This window comes from Taeniopygia guttata, chromosome 1 (assembly GCF_048771995.1).
Source record: "Taeniopygia guttata chromosome 1, bTaeGut7.mat, whole genome shotgun sequence".
In the NCBI taxonomy this organism is placed as follows: Eukaryota; Metazoa; Chordata; class Aves; order Passeriformes; family Estrildidae; genus Taeniopygia; species Taeniopygia guttata.
In genome coordinates, this window is record NC_133024.1 from 35,849,908 (window position 1) to 35,874,079 (window position 24,172).

Here is a 24,172-nt window from a genome sequence, read left to right on the forward strand (position 1 = left end):
GAAGTGTATAGGTGACATAGCTCTCATTTAAAAATTAGAGCATTTGTCCAGCCTATTTCTTTGTAAAGATGGTTTTGTAGAATTAATGTAAAATTATCAATACAGTTCAAAAATAAATAGGCCACTTCATTTTTCTGATGGATGCCTTTGGCAACTCTATCAGCAACTCACTCATGGATGCTTTTATATCTGTTCCTTTCAAGAGGTAGGAAATGTTTCAATGAAGATGAATTCAAGCCAGTGCCGTACTGCAGGGTAGCACATTACGCCTCTGCTGGGTTCAAGGACTGCTCTGGTTTGCCCTGGGGAGCCAGTGCATGGTTAAACATAAGGCTAAGATCCCCTTTCTTACATCTCACCCTGCTCCAGATGTCTGTATCTGGGCTGCTTGCCTTGTCTTTTTCCCCTAGTGATGGAGAGAAACTGTCACCTTCTGAAAGGGATTAAACTGAATTATCACGGTCATCTCTTTCAGGGCGAAATGACTGGACAGGTAGAAGAATACAAGTGGAGCTGCAAATCAGCTCTCTTCTGCATTATGTTCATGAAAATTAAATGTTTTTATTATTGCCAGTTTTGATATATTTCTCAAACACACTAAGAACAGGTTTTGCATGGCCTGAGCACAGGGCTACTTTGTTTCTCTCCGCCTCATTCTCTTTATCTGAGAATTAAGGCAAAATACACATTTATATATCATGCCAATACATTAACCATTTGCAGTTCTCTAGAGGACATAAAGTATTCAAAGCCCAAGATGTTACACATAGAAACATACTGCTCACACTGAAATCAAATGCATGCAAGGACAGTTTAAAAAACAAAAACAATTACAAAGGCACCCACAAAAGTAACTGTTGTAAAAAACACCTGTCACCCAAATTGTACGGCCCACCAAATAGCAAGGCCCACCAAATAGTAAGTAATCTACCATTTTTCAGGCAATATAAAACAGGAGATTTGCCCTCATGAAATGGAGACAGTCTCAAAAGTAGAGCAGAACTAACACTTACTTCTTGTTCTGGGAGATCCCAAAATATCAGACCTAGAAAACTTGAGACATCACTTCATATAGAAAAGCTACAGGCAAATGTTTTTGGGAATTTCTGAGCTTTGTATCTTTCCATGGGGGAATGTGATGTGGCATTTGTGCTAGTATTTGCTTTTAATCATCACTTGCACAATACTAATAGAATACTGAAAAAAACCCCAGACTCCTCAAGAAAGCATTCACACAAAAGGGATTGATGTCACTTCTCTTCACTGGTATCTTCTTATTTTTGGTGTAAGGGGCAATTAAGAGTAACCATATGTATGTTGGCAGTAATTTTCACACAGTGACTCACTTTCAGTCCTTCTTTCACTCTTCATTTACCAGTCTTAGTGGTGCAGAGATCTTTGGTGAAGCTTTGGCCAGGCATGTGCTATCAGGATGCACAATATTGCCTTGCAGCTTCTGTGTGCTTAAATGAATTTTACCTAACATAACAGTAAATGTGGCTTTGTTATTTGTGAATGGAAGATCAAGTTCAAAAGAAATTTGGCAATACTTAATGCTAGATCACCCCAAAATTCACTAATGTACACAAAGCTTCCAGGAAAACCTTTTCTATGCCTGACAGTGAATTTATTTGAAAAGTGTAGCAATTTATTGTTGTGTATCAGTCCATGTCTGTGGTGTACAAAAGCCCAACTTTGCATCAGTGCAAGTAAGCATACACACAAAAAATAGAATCCTTTAATTTATAATGTAGCTAAATATTCCTTGTAGGGAGATACACACATTATGACTATTATATCTGAAGATGAGCAAATGAATGACAAAAGATCCTGGCATAAGCATGAAGGCTTTTAGTATTTTTATGTGTTTTTATAGAAATGGAAGGTGTGATATAAAGTTTCCTTTATTTACCCAGAAATCTTTGCTTCTCCAACCTCCCAAGTCATCTGCTGAATCACAGTGATCAGAACCAATCAGTCCTTTACAGTTTCTGAAATTAACCTTGCTACTCAAGACTTTCAAAATTTTAATGTGATTTGGGGCTTTTTGTCAAAAGCATACTCTAACAAAATGATTGGACTGATAAAATTGCTTAGGCCAAGTCCATCTCAGATGGACATGGACAATTTAAAATTAATTTAGCCATTTAACTCACGAAAATCTCTCACACATGTCAGAAGTAATAAAATATTACTTCCTAAAGTTTTTGATTTCTCTTATTTAATACCTTAGTACACTGCAAAACTGATGCATCACTTGCTTTCTAAACAATTTATATCTGGTACATTCTACATCTTTGTTCCCTGGCCTGGGGAGAAAAAAGGAATTCCAGGAACACACCTGGTCACTCATTTCTTTCAAATGGTTTTCTAGGTACATTAAAACTCCCAGGACATATAACTGGTGCACAAATAATGTTTACAGTATTCATGTGAATAACCTCAACAATATCTACTTTGTTACCCACAAAATTGTTAGGCTTTTTTTTTTTTTTTTTGTTCCAGATATTTGCTTTTTCTTCTGAAAAGTTGAAAGAGGACTACTTTTTTAAATTTGTGAAATAAACTCAAAATCTTTGTATCTTTTGCTTTCTAACTACTCTAAGGATCTTGCTGTCAAATATCAGGGAGGTATATCTTGTATTAGATCCATTGTTGTGCAATGTAGACTAGATGCGTGGTGATATTTCTGCTGAAGATACCAATGCAACTGGGCATTATTTAATTCATATTTGTAATAGGAATGATCAGAATAAAAGACCTTGTTGTCCCTTATCCTGCACCCTCAATGGCCCTTGGCAGATGCACTGTGGATCTGGGAAGAGAACAAGTTTATACAGACACTTCTCTGGAGTGATCTCCTTTCCTCAAGGAATTTAAGGTTCAGAGACTTCAGGAACCAGAGATGGTGCATTGATGTTCTATGATTCTGTGGCTTATTCTTTCCTGAATTCCTCTGGTTAGCTTCTGAACTCCTCAAAATTTTCAGCTACAATGAGCATAACAGCTTAACTATGACTTGTAGGAAGGATGAAAATCTCCTTTTGCTTGTTTCAAACACACTGCTTTTTAATAGAAAAAATTAAGGAAGACAATGAGAAAAATCTCTCGTAGTTCCCCTTTCTTTGTTGCTCAAAACTGTCAGCTATTATCAGAATAATTTTACATTGGAAGGACTTTTCCATTTTCCCAGACGCCTAATGTCTTAGCAAGACATTTTGTTCTTTATTCTGAGAGTTTGCAGTCTGAGTAATAGAGTTTCCTATCCACTGTTTGCATTGAAGTGAAATTGAATGTCAAGGTCTTATTTATATATTTATTTAGCCATGGGAAAATTAGTGAAGTTCTACAGAGAATGTAAAATTCAATATGATTTGATTCTTCATTACAGTCATTATTTGGCAGGCAAGGGGAGACTACATATTATATTTGAGTCTTTCATGCAGCTGGGCCTTTGAGTAGTGTCAGACAGTTATGGAAGGTTAATAGGACTTTTTGAATTCTAAACAATGTTCGTTTTCCCCCTTATCTTTCATATGCTGTAAAGAGATTTAAATTAATAGAAATGTGAGTAGAGCTATTGTAGTTGTCTTCTATGTCATCTGCATTTTCTCCCTGCACTGATCTGGGAGTGAAGGACCATGTGATCTCCCCTCTGTAGAGCAGGGGAAGCAGAAGGAGGACACACATTGTTCTCCTGTGGATCCATTGGGCTTGCAGGTCATCTCCTTCTTGCCCATTCCAGCACATTCCTCTGTTTGCAAATCCTATAACAATAAGTAGATATGCAGTAGCAATCTGTTTGCAAATCTTATAACAATAAGTAGATATGCAGTAGCAATCTGGGAATTAAGGCACATTTGCTTCCCCCAAATTAATCACATTTTTGTGTGTTTTTTTTTTTTATTTTAAAATAAATTCTGTTGGTGTTTAAAATTTAGGCTCTTTTGCCATCCACAAAGTTTTTATTTACCTCAGCAAATCTCTCAGATACACTTTAGAAAATCTGTAATATTCTCCTCACTGCTTTTGAGTATTTAAAGGATCAATTCAAGAATAAAGTAATATGTGGTTGAATTTCAGAGAAAAATGTGCATTTGGACTGCTTATTTGATGTACTTCTACCTATAAGCAAAAGCTAGGTTAATGGAAGCCTAGCTGCTCTGAGTCCAGAAGAGGTTATTTGAGGTGACCTCAGCTTCCAAAGGGTCCCAGCTGATTTATATACCCGTACCTGTCCCAAGAGATTCCCCCATTCCTTTTCCAAATTTAGTTTTTTGACACTGCACAGCTGTGTTTGCCTTACCACCAAGAGCTGCTGAGACCTTCTCTGTGCTAAATGTCACTCTCATGGTTCTTAATGCACTGTTTGATTACCTGTTTTCCAAAGCGTGCACACAGACAAAACCAACACACAGCTACTAGTAGTTTTTATTCTTTTTCTGTTTCTCTGCAGAGCTGAATAAATGGATCAAGACAAGTCTGTGAGAAGCACCTGGAGGCACTTGTTACATACAGCTGGTTCTGAAGCCTAGCCCAGCACCATGGGCAGCCCAGGAGGAAGCTTGCTCTGGTCAGCTTGCAGAGAAGTCACTGGAATCAGAGGACACTGGAAAGGAGGAGGAAGAGCATAGGCTTTTAATTGCAAGAGTAAAACTCTTTTTTAGCTGGTTGAGACACAGTTGTGGGGAACCTGTCATGATGGCAGAGGATGCAGCTTTGCAAGATGAGGGCCTCAGTCCAGGAGAACTCCAACAGAGCAAAGGATGGTCTTGCCTCTCCCTTAGTTGTTTCCACCACTAGTTTTGCACAGGGTGGATTGCTTGTCTGACTCCTTAGCAGGCAAGTTTCTCTTGAAAAATTATCAGAACATTAACCCAGAAAAAAAAATGAATAATTTCCCTGTAGGTAGCTGAAAAACCTCCTGTGCTTTCAAGCTCAGTGAGGTTTTAGAAGTGACTAGGATTTCCTGAAACAGCACAATATTATCCACCTAGTTAAATCTGGACCCTGGCCTATCATGGCCACAGGTATGAGCCACATAGCACTCAGAATTGTTTGACACTTTTCCTCTGAAAGCTGATAGGAAAGCATTCAGAGTGATATACTAAAATTTTCACTCTGCCCAGCATGCTTCCAAAAGCCAGAGGTCAGGCTGTCTTTCAGCAAAGATCTGAAAGCTGAGGGGAAGTGCAAGTGGAGTGCAACAAAACTGTAGGAACTATTCTCTAGCATGCCCCTTAGATAATGTCCTGTCATCATGACTGACAGGTATAAGGGAAATTTTGTGCAGACTGTACATTGATAGATTGGTATCTACTTTTCTGCTACTTGCTATCTTCAGTCTATAACAGGAAGAGACCACCTTTTGCCATTTGCTAATGTTTCTATACTTTCATTGCCCTGATTGCATCAGCACCTCTTCTCCCTTGCTTTGGACTACAGATCAATGGTATTTTTCTTGCTCCTAGATGTTGCTTCTAATGTTTGGCCTGTGCTTTCATACCAGTCTGAATGTCTTTTTTTCTGATGCATTAAGTCTGTATCTAGGTATCCCCGTATCAGATCAAAAATAACATGACCACATAATCAAAGCATTGAACTGGTAACATTCACTGGTTCATACAATCTGAGTCTACTGGTTTATCAGACTGAATTTCCTGGCTGGTTAATAGACTGTCTTTCCACTTGTTCTCTAATTGTCAAGTGTCCTTCTGCTTATCGATCTCAAATAACCATTCTTTTTCTCTTTTTCTCTAGACAATTCGTATCTCCACTGGTAATTGAACAGCATCAGCTTTGTCTATCCAGCCCTTGTTTCTCCAGAGTTTTATGCTTGGCTTTTAAAATAACCACAATTAGAATTATTCTCCATTTACCCATCCCAAATTTATTTTTTCCCCACTCTACATAGCCAACTAGACCTAAAATCGCCACAGAATTCCTAACAAGTATTTAACAAAAAATATTGAGGGATACTTCCTTTATGGTGCTATCCAGCTATCAGAATTTTTTAAATTCTACTTATATAACTTGATTGTTTCAGTATTATCAGCACAGAATGGAAATTTCCATGGGATTCTACAAAAGGAAGACATGGTATTTTGAAGACCAGCCCACTCAGCTCCAAGGAAAAAATTAATTAATTTTATGAGGTAATGTGAGCCCTCATTCAATGCTGTTGTTTCTTACTTGGAATATTCCTTGTGTTTATCCATAACTACATCAGAAATCCATAGGCCATCTCTCTATGAAGCTCGGTTTAGCATTGCAGCACAGTGTTCAAAATCTGATCCTAATCCTGCAAGCATGCCAGCAGGTGAGCTTCAGGAAGATTTCTCACTTCTCTGGGAGTTTTCTTTCTAGTAACTATTGACATCTCTATAAAGCAAGAGGGGTGTGTGCTGCTCCTGAGTCATATTCCTGATTCAAAGCTTCTCATTTGTACCATTGCACAGGGAATTCCGTGGTTAACCAGCTGCTTCAGAAACTCATCATATGACAAGTCTCAAGGCTCAGATGCTTCTTTTGTAACACTGAACATAAAATCTCACTTGAATGTTAAAACAAGGTATTGAACGTATTTGTGTATATTACTGTCTGCATAAATATATATTTGAGGACTTTTCTGGTTCACTCCAAGACTCTACCTCAAGTTTCTCCCAATCCCTGTAGCTTTTCAGTGAAAATTAAAAAATACATATTGTTATCCTCAGAGATGGGTCCTCATGTATCATATTTTTGTAGTAGCATCCATGGGAAGAACAGTAAATGAAATGGCAAGGTTGGCTAAATTTCCCAAACAGTCAGGTATAAACAAAATAAAATAAATCAAATAAGTAGCCTTTCTATGATAGAATACATTTTACAAGCCTAACATGGAAAACAGGGGAATCAGGTAAAAATAGTAAATACCGGACGACGGTTAGAAATACTTTTTGAAAAAGCAAATACTTTCCCTTTGTTCTTTTTGCTCCAGGCTCCCCCATCACAGGCTCCCTGGAAGGAGACTCATGGATAATCCCCTGGAATACCCGAGGCATAGAAGCCAACAGGATTAAAGTACCTCGTGCTCCTCAGCATGGTCATGTGATGACCTCCTGATCCCAGCAAAGGCCTCGTTTCACAGCAAGGTCTCACTTCATCTGCCTATATGTTATTCCTGCCCCCCCTAAGCACAAGGAAATAACTTACAAAGCTTTTAGCAAGAAACAAACCCAAGAAAACCACTCTTATTAACAGCAGCAAAAGCATTGTAGTAGATGAAAAAAAAAAATGGATAACTCATGTGCTTTGCCCAGCTGTAAAAAAACAGTTGTCCTCTAGCAAGGGGCGGCTTCAAAGAATGTCTAACTTTTAAATCTGCTCATGCAGTTCTGTCAGCTCTGCTCAGGCTAATGTGCAAGAAGAAAGAGGTGGGTGGTCTGGAGGCTGCCCAGTAACATATTGAGTAAGGAACACAGATATGGTGTTTGCAAACTGCTTGATGGGAGAAAAACAGTAGTCAATGGTTTTTTTCCTCATCCAGAGGCAGATGCTCAAAGTGCTTTCTGAAAATCTATTGGCAGATTGTCTGTGTTTCCCACAAAACTGTGCAGAAGACTGTCATGCAGACTTCTGTGTGTCATCAACCGTTAAAACACTATCAATTCTAGAAGAACAAAAATTATTTTCTTATTGAAAGTATATTACTTCCCTCACCTCCCTTTGCCATACTCTAATCCAAGAAAGGCAGTTTACACTGAAATGTAAAAATGCTAAGTCAAATTTGTTCTAGTTCTGCCCTATGCTCATACTTAATCTGATCAAATTTTATTTTTGCTCCCCGTTAAAAAAATAATTTGCTCACAAATTCTTTATTTTTTTAATTTTTATGTCCACTGTTCTTCCTTATTTAACCAACCAGATTCTGCCACATCTTTATTTAACCAACCATTTACTCTAAAGCATATAATCAAATTAGGAATTCTAAGAACTTACAATTGATTCTGTGTCCAAACTTTAATTTTACTTCCTCTCCAATTGCCAGGAGAGAGCAATCATGTGCTAGGCAGAAGATGAAAGTTTATAATAAATGCCTGTATTTTGAAACTTGTAGGGGGTGGGGGGAAAGTCACTTGGCTTTCACCTAAAACATGTGATAATGAGATTAACCCTGAAGTGTATTTTACGTGTAAATGCATCTTGTGTAAGAATGGGGAAGGACATTGAAGGGTGCACTGTAGCAGACGCCAGCAGTGAAGCATTCCTGGTGGAGGGGAGGAATTCCTTTCATACACGGGCCTTTGGAGGGGTCAGAGAGAACACTCCATGCACTGAAGCATAACGCTGATGCTCTCCTGCTGCTCTGTCAGTATGCTGCTATTTGCCCTGGGTTTTCTGCTCGTCATCCTTCAGCCATCCACTGGGCAGTTCCCCAGAGTCTGTGCGAACGTGCAGAGTTTGCTGAGCAAGGAGTGCTGTCCCCCCTGGGATGGAGACGGATCCCCTTGTGGGGAGCTTTCCAGCAGAGGGTCCTGCCAGAACATCCTTCTCTCCCAGGCTCCACTGGGACCACAGTTCCCTTTTTCAGGAGTGGATGACAGAGAGGACTGGCCCTCTGTATTTTACAACCGGACTTGTAGATGTGAAGGCAACTTCATGGGATTCAGCTGTGGAGAGTGCAAATTTGGCTTCTCCGGGATCAACTGCACTGAAAGGCAAGTGAAAACAAGAAGAAACATCTTCCAGCTCACCATCAGCGAGAAGAACAAGTTTCTTGCCTATCTTAACTTGGCAAAAAACATCCCTAGCCAGGACTATGTTATTGCTACCGGCACATATGCTCAGATGAACAATGGCTCCAACCCCATGTTCAGAGACATCAGTGTGTATGATCTCTTTGTGTGGATGCATTATTATGCCTCCCGAGACACACTCTTAGGTGGGTCCAATGTGTGGCGGGACATCGATTTTGCCCACGAAGCCCCTGGTTTCCTGCCTTGGCATCGGGTCTTTCTGCTGATGTGGGAACGTCAGATCCAGAGGATAACAGGTGATGAGAACTTCACCATCCCCTACTGGGACTGGCGAGATGCAGAGGACTGTGAGGTCTGCAATGATGAGTACATGGGCGGCAGACATCCCACCAACCCTAATTTACTCAGCCCAGCATCAATTTTCTCCTCATGGCAGGTAAGAACCGGCCAAGGAAAGGGGACGGGAATGATCCCATCTGATTTTAAGCACTTAGGTGAGGTGCACAAGGTGGGGGTTTAGCCTGACTGCCTTCCCTTAGATAATCCTGGAAAGAAAGTAATTTTGTCTCATTTCTTTCTGACTGTAGGGTTTAGGTTGGTTAATTAAGAACATAAAAATAAAGTGGAAGGGGGAAAGTTATGCCTTTGTGTCCAAACATGGCCTTTAGCAGGTTAAACCTGCTTGACTCTGGTTTGCCACTTAGGTCAGAGAAGCAGGATTTATGCACATAAGTTTCTAGCACCATTGCAAAACAGTGGGTGACTGAATGATGGTAACAGAGGGAGAGACTTTTCAGGTACTCTACCCCTCTCCCACTGTATTCCTCCCATCCATGAGCTAAAAACTATCAAATTTAACTAACCTGCTTTCAATGTTAAACAAACAGACAAATATGTAAACCAAAGCTTTAGAGCAGAGAAGAATCAGCTATGTAATTCACATCAGTAGCTCAAAGAAATAGAGAAGAAATTATCTCCGTTGCTCAAAGGAACTAAAAGGTAAAGGCAATAGTGATTCCTGGCAATTAAAAGCACTTCAAATCAGCCCATAAAACATGGTGGCATTACATGTATACGTAAGTGATAAGGTCTCATAGCTGAACTATAACACTAACCCTGTAACATTGAGGGCTTTTTTTGTCTCTTGCTCATTACTGCCACATTGTCTAAAATGCAAAGGTCTATCAGCTTCAACAGACACACTCTATCATGATAATAGCAACAGTTGCTTCTGGTGTTGAAGTCTATGATTATATATGTCTAAGTCTATCTTCTATTTATTTCTGTAGCAGCAGCCCAAAGGAAAGCTGGGCAGTTTTAGTGACTTAGCAGAGAGACAAATTCAAGCAGTTCTGGGATATTCAGGCATATTATAAATCAGCACCTAACTGGGCTTACTGGGCTGGTTGTGCAGTATCTAGCTTTGATTTGTGCCCTCTGAATAATAGAGGGTGTGTATACCTCTAAATTCAAGCATTTGGAGATACAGTAACAGAATTATTTAGGCTATTCTGTGGCATACTTTTTTGTCCCTCAGACATTTCCAGGAGAATGTTTGCATAGAGACACCCTGTTTATGAGACTAAAATTATTTTATTGACATAGACATGGATTATTTGATGTCACTTGGCCTCAGTGCCTGAGAAATTTTCTGCGCGTATTTAACTTAGTGTAGACATAGCCATAAACAGATACAGCTACAGATACAAACATACATTTTCATCCCATTTTCTAAAATTCTTCTTATTTCTAACAGCTTGAATCTGGATCAACTCTTCTAGATTAATTAGATTGCATTGTCAGAAAGAAGTGTCTCTTATGCTGCTCTGCACTGAGCTAAATAAATGGTTGTGTGAAAAATATACATGCAGGGAAGTGGATAAAATGAAAACAGAATTGCACTGGTTACATGTGTCATGTGGAGCTATCAATACAGTATACTGGATGAGATAACCAAGGTAGGAAGAGACAGTTAATATACAGGAATCAGCAAGTTACAAGCAGGATTTTCTAAAAGACATGCAGCTGTCAGGTAGTTGTGTTTAGTTGTTGGATTTTTTTTTTTTTCAAAGGCTTTATTAATTGTGTCCAGATTCTTAAGATATTTTCATCTTGGTAATAAATACCCAGAAAATTTATTAGTAGCAATTGATATATTTAAGAAACAGGTTTATAAGATCTCATTTAAAGTTAGTTCCCACTAATACAGTCTTAAAATAAAGACTTTGTAATGAACAAGTTGTTCAAAGAGATATTTTTGTATAAGTTTAAGTGGTGCAGGAATAAAAGGTATGCTATGTTTAAAACACATTCAGTGCCAGTATACATAGGTAAGAGCACCTAAGTCGTTTGCCGACATTTTCCAGGTATTTTCTGGAAATTCTTATCACTTATATTATTCAGTGACTTTTGGAAATGTTACAATTTTTTCAGAAGTTCCAAAATATGTGATAACTTTACATTCAAATACTAACATTTCCCTCTAATATCTTCCATCTATTTATGGCTCTCCTGTCTTATCCTGAGAAAGAATAAAAGCGATTGTACAGATCTGCATTTTCAGTCAAGAGTTTGGGGTAAAGATATTTCTTTATTAGAGTTGAATACAAAATTAAACAATTGCTTAATAGGGAATAACAGTTTCTTTGAGTAGCACAAAGTAAGAGATCAAAATATCCCTCCAGAAAATCAAAAAGGAACAAAAATAACCTTAGCTTGAAAGCAAAAACAGCCACAGATCTGCTGCAGAATGCTCTGATTATCTAAGCTCTGTAGCTAAACTGCATGAGGGAAAAAAAAGAAAAAAGAAAAAAGAAAAAAGAAAAAAAAAAAGAGGAGGATCCAGAAATGTGAAGGAACTTGTAGGAATTTAACACGAATGCTTTTAGCAAGCATTCAAAATAAAAAGAGGGCAAGAGTAACCTTGGAATAGCACATCAATAATATGGTGTCCTTTTTAGAATTTTAAGTGTCTTTACAATGCCTGCTATGTTAGGAAATGGTTTAGATTTATTTAAAAAAAGGTAAAGTGCCTATTTGCAGAAAAGCATACCTCTTTCTTTTTTTTTTTTTTAATCCCAAAGAAAGGAGAAAATACTTTATTCCATTGATGGGTTGCCATAGCGACATGGATACCCATGGATACATGCTGAAATTCTTGCTTTCACCTTACTTTTTCTTCAACATGCTGCTATTACCACTTGTCTGAGTGAATTATCCGTCCACATTTTTCTCATATTTGTCATCTAAGTGACACTTCTGATTCCTGCCTTTTTTACCAGCATTTCTATCCGGAATCTTTACTGGTTTTTCTTGTTTGCTCAGCTCATGTTTTAGGTGGGTGGGAAGGGTTTTCTCATGTTTTCAGTTACTTGTTTGCGATGAATCAAGTGTTACACTCAGCATTAGGACTGCATGAGACATACTAATGCTCTTGTAATTTTCGCAATTCCATACCCGTTTATCAGAAAAATACATGGGGATTGGAGATATTCCATGAAAATTTTAGAGTTTGGTTTGTTTTTTTTTTTAGTGGTCTTTTCTACAATTATTCAAAATAATGGATTTGCAAAAAAAAAAAAAAAAAAAAAAATTCTAGTTGAAAGTGTCCCTGTCCATGGCAGGATGGCAGGGGGTTTGGACTAGCTGACTTTTAACGTCCCTTCCAACCAAAACTATTCTATGATTCTAAAGAGTAGGAGGTTAAATTTTTCTCTCTTCTACACCAGAACTAATTTCGAGAAACAACTGAAGTCAATGAAGTTGCAGATGCATGGAAGCCTATTGCAAATTGAAAGCAGAATCTTTCTTCTAGCAGTTAACATTAGAGTCTTGGAATCCCCACAGTGTGCTAGACACAGAATGAAGAAAATAAAGTTGGAGAATCTAAGTGTTATTTCAGTTTGCTGCTGTGGTAAGCAAGATCCACCACCAACTTCAGCTCCTTCTATTCTGTCTTTCCTAAGACTTGAGAGAAGCAATTGCATAACATGGAGAGCTGGCTGCTCTCAGATGTACTGGGGTAAGCCTGCTGCCAATTCTTTGTTGCAAGCATGGAAAATTTCCCTTAGCACTTTGTTCCATATCTCTCTGAAGAATGACTTACACAAAAGCAATGCTACTACAAAAGAGAAACAAGTTACACAAATAGAAAATTGATAAAATGCTTCTGAAGTAATAATGACAGTACTTTAGATCCATTACCTGAAAACATGACTTCATAAGAAATATGAATTCAGCTATTCAGATACAGTTATTTAATTCTAAGTACATTTTATCAGAGAGCTGTATTGCTAGCTGAATTGTCTGACAGCATTATTTAAAATATTATTTTACATCTAACTTTAAAAAACTGCAGGAAATTTTAAGAAATACAAACACCAGAAACCAGCAGTTCTTGATTTTTTAGATCAGTAGAAGTCTTACATCCATTTGCTTATGGATACCAAGGAACTCACAAACTTCATTTTTTATTGCAACTTAATAGATTATGGTGCCAGCTACATGCTGGTACATTAAAAAGCAAGAGTCCAAATGGAGCAACTATAAAGAAAGAATTTAGGAAGTTTGTTCTCTAACAATACACTTACATGAATTATAAATTGGAAACATTTCCTGTTAGGAAGAGGTCCTTATTCACATGCCACCTCAGGACTGCTGCAGGAGGGTACCATGATCTGTGCACAGCACAAGCAGCCACATGGGTATCCTCAGCCTCTGTGTCCCTGTGAATCACTGTCCAAGAGATCATATTTGGGTGATGGTGGAGCTAGGCTCTTAGATGCTTGGCTGCCCACTAGTGTATAGCCATGCTTGTTCAGGAGTCATGTAAGGTAAACAATAAAGAATACACACCTTTAGAGGTGTATAAATCAATATCTAGGTTGATTTCATAAAAAACGGGGTTTGTTAATAATCCACCAGTAGAAGAAGCCTATCATCTCCCTCCAGAGAGATGTGTCTGAGTGATTTCATGGTAGACATGGAGACAGCAGCAGTGGCGGTACAGCTTGGAGACAGCTGCAGAGCTGTCAGACCAGGAGGTGCTAGTGAATACTTCATCAGTAATTTTTAACAGACTTTCCTACTCCACCCCAGCACCATTTTAAGGTGCTTAATTGGGTATTGCAAAAAGGTGAAACTCAGCCAGTTTTTACTGAAGGCTGAGAAAATACCTTAGAGGCCCCAGGTTTGTTTCAATGCTGTCAGTTCATGTTTGTCTTATCTCCTTTTAGCTTGAGTTTCACAGCTCCCCCAGTTTTTGACGTGCCATAAGGGGAAGAAAGACAATCAAGGATGTCACCCTTTTAGATGTTCCTTAGAATTTCTTCAAGGCTTTGCTTTACATATTTTCTCATTTTCTTTCCATTCTCTGCATGTTTAACTTTTCCATTCCTGCCAATATTCAGCAGTATATGAAGAACAGATATATATATATATATATATATATATATATACAAACACTCTTGAAACCCTTTTGGTGTGCTACAGATACAGCACCTTTCAAAGTTCCACCTGTAAAAACAGAGTCCCAAGGAACAGCTTGTTATCTGGGGATTTCCTTGCATTTTCCCAGTTTGGTGAGTAAATGGCTTCTGGCTGCCACCTAATTAGGATTAAATTATGCCAGGGCCTAATGCAGCCAAAAAAAGAGAAAATATTAAATCTCTTTTATATTACAGCTGCCAAATGTTTTAAATCCAGTGTGAGAGATGTGCTTTAATGATATTCCCAAGCAAGGTTGTGAGAATAAGTGGAGAAAGACAGAGAAAGACAGTGAATCAGTACAAAATCTCCTTTGGCTCCATAATGGGACCCAAGGCTCCAACTCAGGAGTCCAGACTTCATGTAGGACAAACAGGTGAGGGAGGTGTGAAGGAAGGCAGTGAAGTGCCTACATCACATCTCTGTGGCTGGCACACATCAGAAAATCAAGTGGCTGCTCTGACTGTAGTCTGAAGTGGTTCTTTTAGGCTATCTAATCTGCAACACAGCACTATGACAATGTGCTGCTACAGCTTCTGGAAGGGAGCTCAGTGGCCTCGGAGAAGTGCAAGGAATCAGCTCTAAGGACACAGAGGTTGGATTAGCCCTTTGAGTGGCTCTACTGACCCAATGACCTTAAGAACTTCAAATCACTTTGTGAGCAAGCACCGGTTTTCATATCATAGAGAATCCTCTTTTCCCAAGTGTTTAGGTATATACTACCAGAGTTGAATGCACTTGTGAGCACAGATCTAATAAGTAAAAGTAACCCCAAGAAATCTGTCCCAAAATTCCCCAAAACTCTGAATTTAAATACTGCAGGCAAAAGACTGAACATCACTGAAATCTTCTGTAATGCAGTTCCCTTTATTTTGCAACAGGGGCTGGTCTGTGCAAGCAGCTGCAAACTAAAAGACAAAAGACTTTCCTGTTTGCTACAGGTGTGAGACAGTAGCCTCTACACTTTGTTTTCTAAGAAGCACTCAGCATAGCTGTGTTCAAGATCTCAGCTGCAGTGCACAGAGGGATATTTTTGCTGGGTGCTACAAGGTCCAGAAGTGATGCTGCATATTCTGGACTGCCATCTACTGGTATTTGCTCTGCTCGCTACTTACATAAGCTTTTCCTCAGAGTATCTTCCTTACAATTTCCCTGGAACTGGCAAATTCACACAAGCAGGTGCAGCTGGGATTTGAAGATGTGTCCAAGGTGAACTGAGAAATTTGCTCAGGACTGTTCTAAAAGGGAATAAAATATCATGTTTTAAACCAACACATTTACAGTAGAAAGTATTCCTGCTGAAGGAAAATAAAGCAGTGGTATTACATCCAGAAAGAACCATTTGACTGATCTATGCTCTATTACCACTTACACATCCCATGACTGTTAAAACAGCAAATTATAGTTTCAGGATAGACCCATAATTAATATCACCTGAGTTAAATCTTTCTGGAAAAGCATTCTGGTTAATTTTATGACCAGGCCTTAATTTTTAGTTCACAAAAAGAAATAGCAAAAGGTTATAGACAAGTATTTTCATTCCTGGAACTTAGGTTGTAGCATTTCTTGACCGTGACTTTCCAAATGCCTTGTAGCATCTGGCTTCTGTTTAGGATGAATTTGGTTAGTCAGTTAATGAGGGCTACACTGAGACATAAATGGAAAAAAACATTAGCACTCTAAAAATTTATAAGCCTCATGACATTAAAAAATACATTAAATCTCACTGAAATGGATAAACAGAACAAAGGTGAAATATTTATTTGTTTAGAGATGTTATTTTTTATATTTTCTTTGTATAAAGAAAGTTTATTTGTATAGAGATTTTATATTTAAGCTCATGCTTGAAGATTCCCTGCCTGCATGTCTGAAAACTGGGTCTTGAACACAGTATGTGATTCCTCTTTAAGACACAATAGGGATATAACCCTAGGGCAAAGGGAAAATAATGAAAAATAGGATATGGAAGGATGAAGCACCCAGGAGATATGAACCTAGATAAAGCCCATAGCTGAGACAGATACAAATCCACACATGGGAAGTTTCTGAGCCAAGCAACAACTGAGAAACAAGTTGAGCTGCACCAGCCAAGACACATTTTCCTTCATCACTAATGCACTTCAAGGTACACAGAATGGTACATTTTTATAAGCAAAGAAATTACTAGAGCTTCTTCTGAACCATCCACCTATTTTCCTTCCGATGGAATCAACTCACTCAGTAGCACAAACTAGTCATAAAACCAGCATAAACTATGGTTTATGTTTATGACTGTGGGCCTCTCTCTGTCACTATCTCTGTTTTCTTGGTGGAGATTCTTAGAAGAGACTTTTTTAGAGACACACTCCTGACCTGAGTCCCTCTTAGAGGTACAATCCTGACCCATTTGGTGAGTTTCGGGGGGAAATGTGCTTGTGCAAATCTCTTCTGGAAAACTACCAACAGCCTCCAAGGACTCCTCAGTAGTTTTAACAGACATGGACAGATTGCAGCTAATGGAGCAGTGTCTAAAGATAAATTGCTCTGATAAGCTTTTTTATGTACTCCCAAAAAAGATGAGAATAGTTTTTTCATTATATTCATATTCATAGAAAATTTATCATTTAAGAACTCCAGGTTCTTAAGGACTCTGTGTTATATCACCAGCTTCATCAAACATTATCTATGAATTTGTCATCAAATCACTTACAAAAGGATTCATCTGATCTCCTTTCCACTTGTTCAAAAGTTAGTTCAGCAGCACATCAACTTGCCTTTGGCTTTGTCTTTAGTTAGTTCAGAAGCACATCTGAGCCTCCAGGGTGTGATTCATCCCACCCTAATGCAGAAATAGAGCATTAAGTTGAACACTCTTAATTTTGCTTCCCTTGCTAACTGCAGTTCAGAGACAGTTTCAGCATTGATTTTTTTACTCATTTTATTTTGTTGACTTAGTCAATGGAGAGAGTTAGGCACCCCTAGAGGTAAGTACATCTCATCTACCAGACATCTGGTTCGGGAGCGCTGTATCATACTCAGGAGAGGCCTCCCTCTCTTCTGACTGCAGAGGTCATCCTAAAGTGTTACTTCAATCTCACAGTTTCTGTGTGGCTAGTATAGGTGAAATGAATCTTCCATCCACTTCCTTCAACAGAGAATTTCATGTTCTTTCATCTATCTCATTCAAAGCAGAGATGATTGCTTTCACTCACCTTCTTGTTCATTGTTTTGGTCCATGAAATAGAAATATACCTTCAGGATAAAAGAAATTGAGGTTTTAATGTTAGTTGTTTTCTCACCTATGATGTTTCATTCACTAATGAGACCTATTCTTTCCCTACCCAAATTTCTCATTAACCACGTTGATTACTTGCTAAGTGCAGAGTCCTGTGTCTTAAAGGGATCTCTGGTGGTTTGGAGTTTTACTTGTTTTGGTGTTTTTTTCCAAATGAAAGCAAAACAATAGACAGTTAAGTTTGATTCAGAGCCTCAGCGTTACCTGTTAATATACAGAAAACTTCTGGGAATTATGAGTTGCTGTTCTGTTTCATTCTCATAGACCCACCATTGAACTACATCGCTCTTCCAGGAGTCTCAGATTGGACTGGCAGCTTCTGCAGATCATCTGACAAATGATGATGTTTTATGCCATTGTAATTGGACTTTGTCTGTGAACCCAGAACATCTATATAAATGATGCCAGAGGCTGGCAGTATTTTGTACATCTCTCTGTTTAAGATCCTTTCTCAATATCCATCCCTATGGTATTTCAGTTGGTAATGTAAGTTCATCCCTGCCACATTTCTAGGCAGTACAGCAGCAAATTTTCCCATTTAATACGTGTAGCATTATTGATACATAGAGAAAATGTCCATTTACCCTGACAAAGTACACACAGATATTTTCATAATATTTTTTCATATTTCAAGTCAACATTTCCCACTCTTATTGTACTGGGTAAAAAATTCTGTGATTATGGCTTTGTTCAGTAGCCTGCTGAAGCCAAAAATCCTCCATTTAGTAAATTCAACAGCAGATTTAACTCTGTGTCCTGCTGCATTGGTGAGTAATACTGAATTTAGCCTCAGTGAGTTTTCAAGAGCATGAATGATTTGATACCTTAGTCCACATGGGTAATTTCAGATACACATCAGTATATTACTTCAAAATGTGCACTGTATTAGAGGGCTGTTTTCTATGAAATAACCGTCTTATATTAAAATCATACACATGAAACTTAAAAAAATAATATGTATTCTTGAAGTAAACTTATTATGTTGTACATTTTCTTTGTTCTTCAAAAAAAATCATCAAAGTACCATATTTTTTATTTTTTTGTAATTGGAACTCCTCTAATAGAAAGTTTTTTACACAGGTAATTTGCACTCAGTCTGAAGAGTACAACAGCCAACAGGCTTTATGCAGTGCCACAAGTGAGGGACCTATAAGGAGAAATCCTGGAAACAACGATAAATCAAGGACCCCGAGGCTCCCATCCTCAGCTGATGTCGAATTTTGCCTTTCACTGACTCAGTATGAATCTGGACCCATGGATAAAATGGCCAATTACAGTTTCCGAAACACTTTGGAAGGTAATGTGCCTTATTCCGTTACACCATTTCCATCTGTAAATTGATTCTCTCTGGGGTTAGAGTCTTCAAACTCTAGTACTTTGAATTGATTTTGTGAAGAATAACTGTAAAAAAGGAAAAAGTTATGCTTTCACCTGGAATAGCAGAAGATAGAAAGAACCACATTAAAGGTGTTTGATAACAAACTAGAAACTATGGACTAGATCAGACCCTAAGCCTGTTAGGAGATACTTTCTCCTGCTGCAGTCAGCACCAGGCACTGCAAAAATAATACAGCACAGCAGAAAAGGAGAACATCCAATAATCTGCTTGAGCACAACCATGCGTAACCATGTAGCCATGGAGGGTGCATGTTTGCCCTGGAATTCACTGTCTTCCAGGGACTAGGCTGGATAACAAGGGTGAAAGAGGATGTTGCCAGCTGGCATGTTATGTCTACATCATTCCACTGTGAACTCCACAGCAGAGTTTTTCCCAGACTCTAAGGAACATGGATTAAGTTATCCCTCAAAAATGATACTTAGTATAATTTCCAACAGAATTTAGTTGTTTATTTATCTAGCTATTTAACCTGTTTTGACTTTTCCTAATTGACTAGTAAGCAAAAGTTCTTTACTAAGAAATTCTTAATTATCTGTCTACTAAACTCTTTTGAATTGTGTAAAATTCCAAATAAGCAAGGATAACACATTTTACATTTACAATAAATATATTTCTACAATATGATATATCAGCTGAATCAAATGTGATCTACTTTCGATCTCTCAGAGCTTTTGGTTTTCAAGGAACTGCATAAGGGCATAACAATACAAAACAGGAGTAGGAGTGAGGATAAGAAAAGAGTCATAAGATAAGAGGGATGAAGCATCTCTTTTATGAAGACAGACTGAGAGAGCTGGGGTTCAGCCTGCAGAAGAGAAGGTTCCAGGGGAAGATTACTGGGGTCTCCTAGTACATTAAGGGGACTTAAAAAAGAAGGGAGAGGAACTTTTTAGATGGGCAAATGGTGAGAGGACAAGGGCCAATGGTTTTAAACGGAAAGAATTAAGGTTTAGATCAGATATTAGGCAGAAATTCTTTACACAGAGGATGGTGAGGCACTGGCACATGCTCCCAGAGGAGCTGTCTCATCCCTGAAAGTGCTCAAGGCCAGGTTGGTCTGGGCCTTGAGCAACTTGATCTAGTGAGTGGCATCCCTCCCTAGACAACAGAGGGGTTGGAACAAGATGATCTTTAAGGTCCTTTCCAACCTTAACCATGGTCAGATTCTAGACATCGAAAGTTTTAATATGTTCTGTCTTAGTCTTAACACAGTATGGAATTCCATAAAGCTTTTTTTGGAAAAAAATGGACCACTTTTTTTTTTTTTTTTTTTTTTTTTTTTTTTTTAAATCAGACAATCAGAATTTGTCCCTTGCAGCCTAGAAAGAATCCAGACAATTATTATCTGCATCTCTAAATGTAACTGTGCTTTCTGTCCCTGAAAACCAAAACTACAGGAAGTATTGGAAAGAAAAAAGGTGACAAAACTGAGTAGAGGTTTGCCTACATTTTACTCCACAAAGTATGTGAATAGATGCAAAACAGTAGAGAAAAAGGAACTGAAGTAAACAAGTAATAAATTACTGAGGGTCTACCATCATACTACTGGTATTGTAAACAAAAGCAAAATCACAGTCTGTGGGAGTTTTTTTGTTTCTTTTTTTAACCTGAATTATTTCAATGCAACTTTACACCACATGACCACAAACATTTCTGCAACCAATTTATTTAGCTAACAAGATACTCAACTGCCATGTGAAGTCAAGAATTCATGGCTAATGTTGAAAAAGATGGGAGAATGTTTTTAAAGAAATTTTACTGAAAAAAAATCCCTTATAACTGCATTAACTCCTTTCATAAAAATGGCTAGCTTAGTTTTTAGTTGTGTAAAAATGCCAAGTTTGGATTGGCGACTTGCGTTTACAGTGTCTGTGCCTACTTCTTGACTGTGTTCTCACAAACCTGTTAACACTTCGTAGGTCCTAACATTTTGTTCTTTTTTGAAGCAAAACATTTTTCAACCCTGCTTTACTTATTTGTACAAATTTGTGCCAATACACCTAAGGTCAAATTCTAATTCCTTCTAGATCCCAAGGAAATCCGAAGTAAGTGCATTGACCTTATCGGAGTTACTCCAGGTTTATGAAAGGCGGTCAGAACTAAGCCAGTGACTATAATTGAGCAGCTCCTGATTTACACCAATGTGAGATTTACACCTCAGTTTCAGTTCTGTAATGAAAAATACTTGTGATCACATAGAACATCCCCTTCTGGGGAAAACTTCATGCTTTTTAATTCTTCAGTGCACTGGAACAAAGGCTAAAACTTTCAACCTTCAAAGGGGCAAGTATCATCATCATTATGAGCAGATAACAAGGCAGGCTGATGTTTGTTTTTGACTAACATAAGGTGCTGCTGCAGAGACAGAAGTTATGTCACTGAAGAATTTATTTCACAATGGCCATAAACAGAAAAGGTCAATATTGTTCAATAAAACACTCCCATGAGGCTGTGCCCATGAATTGCCCTCTCACTCTGTGACAGATCAGATTCTGCTACGAATGAAAAACAACAGGTTAAGAGCAGTTTACACTTTGCCCCTGGAAGCAATTATTTTAAATAGGATTTGTTGATTCCTGGTCCTAACTGGGGAATACTGTTGATGTCATTAGAAAATTCATGGATACAAGAGAACAGAAATTCAGGCTAGTTTAAAAGCATCCAGAAAGATCAGATATGTATTAGCTTACTGCTAATTAAGTAATTTGGCTTCTTCGTTCAGTTCAGTTTTGGAGTGTGACACCTTTAATGCTACTTCCTAAGAAGAAGAGATAACTGAAAAATTTAGACTTTCTTTTTCTCTATGAGCAGATTCCACAGTTCAGATTAGTTTATTCACAGCAACTTTAAATGAAAATCAGGGCCTTCTAAGTTTTGCACAAAGGCATAGAAGAACATTAAAAAAATTCTAAAACCCCGTATAACTCATTAGTCATGAATTAACTCATGACAAATGGTATCAAGCCAAACCATGTCACAGCATTCCATTGTCTGTCACAATTATGTATTGTTACTGCTATTTTGTCATGAAATAATGGAATAAAACATCAAATATTTCAAAGTGTAATTTCGTTTCAAAAGGGCATTTTCCTTTTTTTTTCTGAAATGAGAAATTTTCATCTGGAAAACTTTTCTCTGTATGTTCACAGCAATCCATACATGGTTTCTAAAAATGAAGTTAGCTAACAGAAAACTTCTAATTGAAATAGTTTCAGGCTACAGTCAACACTCCTCACTCAGCTTGACCTTCCACCCCTAGGTAAATTTATGCTGTGCACTGAGAAAATGTCAAATTGCAAAGAGCCACTGTTAGAGAACTAGTGAGATTACTCAGCACAGATCACATTGAAACTCTACAAGAAAAAAAATTTAAGAAAAAATAAGTAGGTGGTGACACAGTCTAAATTAGATAATCACAAATTTTTATTTACTCCAGTCACATAGGTCAAATTCTACGGACCTTGCAGCTTGCTCACTCTAGAGGGATTACAGTAATAACACCACCTGAGAAAGTAGGTAAGATTTAACCCTGAAAATTTTCCTGGATTTGCCAATGGCATAAATACTGCAGAAATAAAAGCTAGAAGAATATCACTAACTTCAAAGAGCTTCTAGAATATGGTTTTAAAATTCTTATATTCCTCCTGTTTTAAAGCAGATGCATCTATCTGACCCAAACTTCTCTAAAACATGAAAACTTTATTAAAGAAAAAAAAATCATACTCAGGGAGAATTGGAATGGATTCTCTACTCAGGTAGAGAACCATAGAATCATTTAGACTGGAAAGGACATTTCAGATCATTGAGTCCAGCCATAAATCCAACACTGTCATGTCCATCACTAAACCATAGAATCACAGAATCATTAAGTTTGGAAAAGGTGTCTAAGATCGCCAAATCCAACTATTAACCTGCCACTTTCACTATTAAACCATATTTCCAGGTACCATACACAGACGTTTTGTAAACACTTCCAGTCATGGTGTTTCTACCACTTATCTGGACAGCCTGGTCCAGTGCCCAGCCATGCTTTTCAAGAACAAATTTTTCCTAAAATCTCATCTAAACATCTCCTGTGGCAACTTGAAGTAACTTCTTCTGTTGCTTATTGCCTGTGAGAAGAGGCTGACCCTCATCTTGCTGCAGCCTCCTTTCAGGCAGCTGTAGAGTGATCAGGTCCCCCCTGAGCCTCCTTTTCTCCAGGCTAAACACCCCCATCTTCCTCAGCTGCTCCTCATCAGCTTTGTGCTTCAGAGCCTTCTCCAGATCTGTTGCCCTTCTGTGGACACCTCCAGCCCCTCAATGTCTCTCCTGCAGTGAGGGGCCCAGAACTGAGCACAGGATTTGAGGTGTGGCCTCACCAGCGCTGAGTACAGGGGACAATCCCTGCCCTGGCCACACCATTGCTGATACAGGCCAGGATGCCATTGGCCTTCTTGGCCAGTGGGCACATTCTGGATCATGTTCAGCTGCTGAAAACCAACAGGTCTTTTTCCAATGGGTGGCTTTCCAGCCCTTCTTCCCCAAACCTGTAGCACTCATGTTGTGAACCATCACTTCACCTGGTTGAACCTCATACAGTTTTCCTCAACTCATCAATGCAGCCTGTCCAGATCTCTCTGCAGAGCCTTCTTCCAGTCCAGAGGAGGGCAACAGGGGTAGTGAAGGGTCTGCAGCACGTGTCTTATGAGGAGCTTCTGAGGGAGATGAGGTTGTTTAGCCTGAGGAAAAGAAGGCTCATGGGGGACCTTATCACTCTCTGAAAGTAGCCAGGTGGGGTTGGTCTCTTCTCCCCAGCAGCTAGCAGCAGGATGAGAGGACATAGCTGCAAGCTGTGCCAGCAGAGGTTTAGGTTGGGCATTAGGAGGAATTTCTTTACAGAAAGTTTGATTAAACATTGGAATGGGCTGCCCAGGGAGGTGGTGGAGCTACCATCCCTGGAAGTGTTTAAGGAAAGATGGGACATGGCCCTTAGTGCCATGGTCAGGTTGACATGGGATGGCTGGTCACAGGTTGGACTGGATGATCTCAAAGGCCTTTTCCAACCTCACCGATTCTGCGATTGCTGGCCTCCAGCAGATCAACCATCCAGCTTAGTGTTTTATGCAAATTGACTGGGGGTGCAATCAATCCCCTCAACATGCAACAAACAAAGCAGAATTTGATCTTTAAAGCACCAGCTGTCCTTCCACTGGTCTAGAAAGTCACACAAAACTAAATTTTATTTTGTAAGAAATAGTGGTTTGCAGTTCAAAAAACCACTTGCAAAACTGTTAT

General features: G+C 38.6%; 1 protein-coding gene across 1 annotated transcript in view; it reads left to right on the plus strand.

Moving 5' to 3' along the window:
* Positions 1 to 8,331: 8,331 nt before the first annotated feature.
* Positions 8,332 to 24,172, plus strand: part of TYR (tyrosinase) — a 42,610-nt gene continuing 26,769 nt past the window's right edge. The window contains exons 1-2 of the mRNA XM_002186685.7: positions 8,332 to 9,174; positions 18,577 to 18,793. Of these exons, the coding sequence (XP_002186721.2) occupies positions 8,332 to 9,174; positions 18,577 to 18,793 (1,060 nt within the window). The remainder of the gene's footprint in view (positions 9,175 to 18,576; positions 18,794 to 24,172) is intronic.